At 36.8% G+C, this 2,625-nt stretch overlaps 1 protein-coding gene across 2 annotated transcripts in view; it reads left to right on the top strand.

Moving 5' to 3' along the window:
• The window catches only part of CDK19 (cyclin dependent kinase 19), a 194,855-nt gene that overhangs the window by 172,156 nt on the left and 20,074 nt on the right, over positions 1–2,625 (top strand). For both annotated transcript variants that reach the window (XM_007451569.1, XM_007451570.1), the window contains exon 5: positions 1,296–1,353. In XM_007451569.1, the coding sequence (XP_007451631.1) occupies positions 1,296–1,353 (58 nt within the window). The remainder of the gene's footprint in view (positions 1–1,295; positions 1,354–2,625) is intronic.

Raw genomic sequence — 2,625 nt, 5'->3', positions numbered from 1 at the left:
GCCCCGCGGCATGTGGGATCTTCCCAGACCGGGGCACGAACCCGTGTGCCCTGCATCGGCAGGCGGACTCTCAACCACTGCGCCACCAGGGAAGCCCAGCCCTTACCTTTCTTCTGCTCTGCCGTTCTAGCTTCTGTTCATTTTTCAGGATCTGGATAATGGACATAGCCACTGCCCCACCTCCAGTGAACTTTTCCCTTAACGATGGAAGCTCTTGTTAATCAGTTCCTTCTTTGAACTTTTTTTTTCTTTAATGCTTATTGCTTTCATTGAAACTTTAAAAAGAGCTGGAAAATTGGAAGAGATCTTAAAAGTAATCTAGTTTAGCCTCTAACCCAAGATCTCAGTCCTCTCCATAACTCATAATTAGCATTACCTTCTAGAATTATACAAAACTTCTGGTATTTCTTTCTACTTATGTAGTGAGCATCTGGAGGTTAGGAACTTGGTTTACTGTGCTTTTATTTTTCCTCTTAATTCTTTGTATGGTTAGTATGGTTCTTTCTCCCTAGAAGACACTAAAAATGTATTCATTGATTAAATGAATGAATCATAAATTTTTCTCTCCAAAGAGTTTACAGAGGAGACTTACTTGCCCAAAAGCATGTATCTTCACAGTTTCTCTGTTTCCAAATGTCTACAAAAAAGGATGACTTAAAAGACGCTGGATACATTTGCAGCCTACTCTTTTCTTTATATAGCTCTGTATTAGCCTTGGCTTTTATTTTCCTACATCTTGAGATTATATTTGGAATTTCTCACTTTTGCATGAACTATGGCTGAAAATGTGTATGAATTTTAATGGAGTCTGCTGAATGTTGACCATGTTTTCCTATAGTAGTAGCTTAGAAATATTTAGCAAGGAATATTCCACTTGATTCATTTAAATGAAGGTAGTTATATTGTGGCTGGAAATTTTATGTAAAAATTTTCAACCACAAAAGCCCTTTATTGTGGGCAGCAGTAGGACAGCTTATAATTTGTGCAGGTTTAAGAATTATTCTTACTCATTACTTTTGTGGGGTAAATAGAAATGACAGCTTTAATTCCTTTGTGATTTTTTGTGTGATATGATTTTGAAAATAAGATGTTTCTATAGCAAGGATGTTTTTGGAAAGTTAGTGCTAACTTCAAGTATGTCAAATGCTTTAACTATGTAGAGGGTACTTGATATTCAATTATAGTTTTGATGAAAATCCAAAAGTGATATTTTCATATTATAAGTACTTTTTTCCATTTTAGAGCATGTCAAAAGAATAAATATAGTAATTTGAATGCTCTATTTTTATTTCTAGAAACCAGCAAATATCCTAGTAATGGGAGAAGGTCCTGAGAGGGGGAGAGTCAAAATAGGTAGGTAATTATTTCTAAAATAATTTACTAAGAAACTGAAGTGACTGCAAAGATGGTTTCCCTTTTTAATACTCTTATTTAAGTAGTTAATTTAAAAATTAATTCCTCATAATATTTGTAGAAAAGATGTTGGGAAATGTAGGTAGATAGTTTGTAAAATCCCTCAGATTTATTCCCAAAATAAGGTTCTATAATTCTAAGCTGAAGCAAGCAAAAAATTCATTCCCATACAATATACCCCAAGTGTGTGTTTATGCTACTATTACTGTCCTGCACAGTCACCCTAAACATAATCTCTGAATCTTACTTTTGTCTCAGCTTTACCAAATGTTGTTTCCCGGAATACATCCCTCCCACCCTGACCTAGTACATACAGATCTTCACAGATACCTCCCCCCGCCCTCCCCTCCCTCCACCACATGTCCTGTGCCAGGTACCAACATATCTTTTCCAAATGAATGTATATGTTTATAGACTCTCTTGCTTGCCAGTCTTAGATTAAGGCACTGGCAGAAGTCTTGTCTCTGTATTAAAAATTTCTTTGCAACTTGAAAGTTCTGAAAGAAATTGGCATCATTTATACCTATGACATGTTTGGGGAGAAAATGAGCTAAGAAATGCTTTGTTCTAATTTCTTATAATATAACTTAACATTTATTGAATGTCCAATGCTTTTTAGAAAGATCTTAAAGTAAATTTTGTTTCAGCAGCCTGCTTTCTTTGCTGTTAGAATATATCATGCTCGAAGTGATGCGGAATTGTGCTAACTTGACGTACTACAAATTCATTCTGTCCTGCTTCAACCAAGCGTGCCCTGCTGCTTGGCTTTCTACTTCTTCAATTAATTCACTAGCCCAGTTCCTGAAGAAGCTGTCCTAAACCAACTTTTCTTTCTTTAAACCTCTACTCTGACTTTCCTGAGATTGGGTCATAAAAAAATTCTGTTGATGTTAGTTAAGAACCAGGTGGCTGCTTTCCTTCCCTTTCCACTTTCCTTCCTCCTCCCTCCCATCCCCTTTCTACCGCTCCTCACTTTTCTGTTTCACTCTCACGCTTTTACTTGGAGGCATTTATTGAGTACCTAGTTTTTGCTAGACCCTCGTGAAAGGGAAATAAAGGATGGTCCTATGGGGGACACTAAGATAGATACTTTCAAACGCTATCTCATTTGCTTTACACAACCACCCTCTATGGTAGATACTGCAGATAAGGAAAGCTGGATTTAGAGAGACTGTAGGAAGGACTTGAATTCCAAGTCTGGGGTCTCTTTCC

The sequence above is a fragment of the Lipotes vexillifer genome, unplaced genomic scaffold (assembly GCF_000442215.2).
Source record: "Lipotes vexillifer unplaced genomic scaffold, Lipotes_vexillifer_v1.1 scaffold721, whole genome shotgun sequence".
Taxonomy (NCBI): domain Eukaryota; kingdom Metazoa; phylum Chordata; class Mammalia; order Artiodactyla; family Lipotidae; genus Lipotes; species Lipotes vexillifer.
This window is presented reverse-complemented; position numbering and strand designations above follow the sequence as displayed.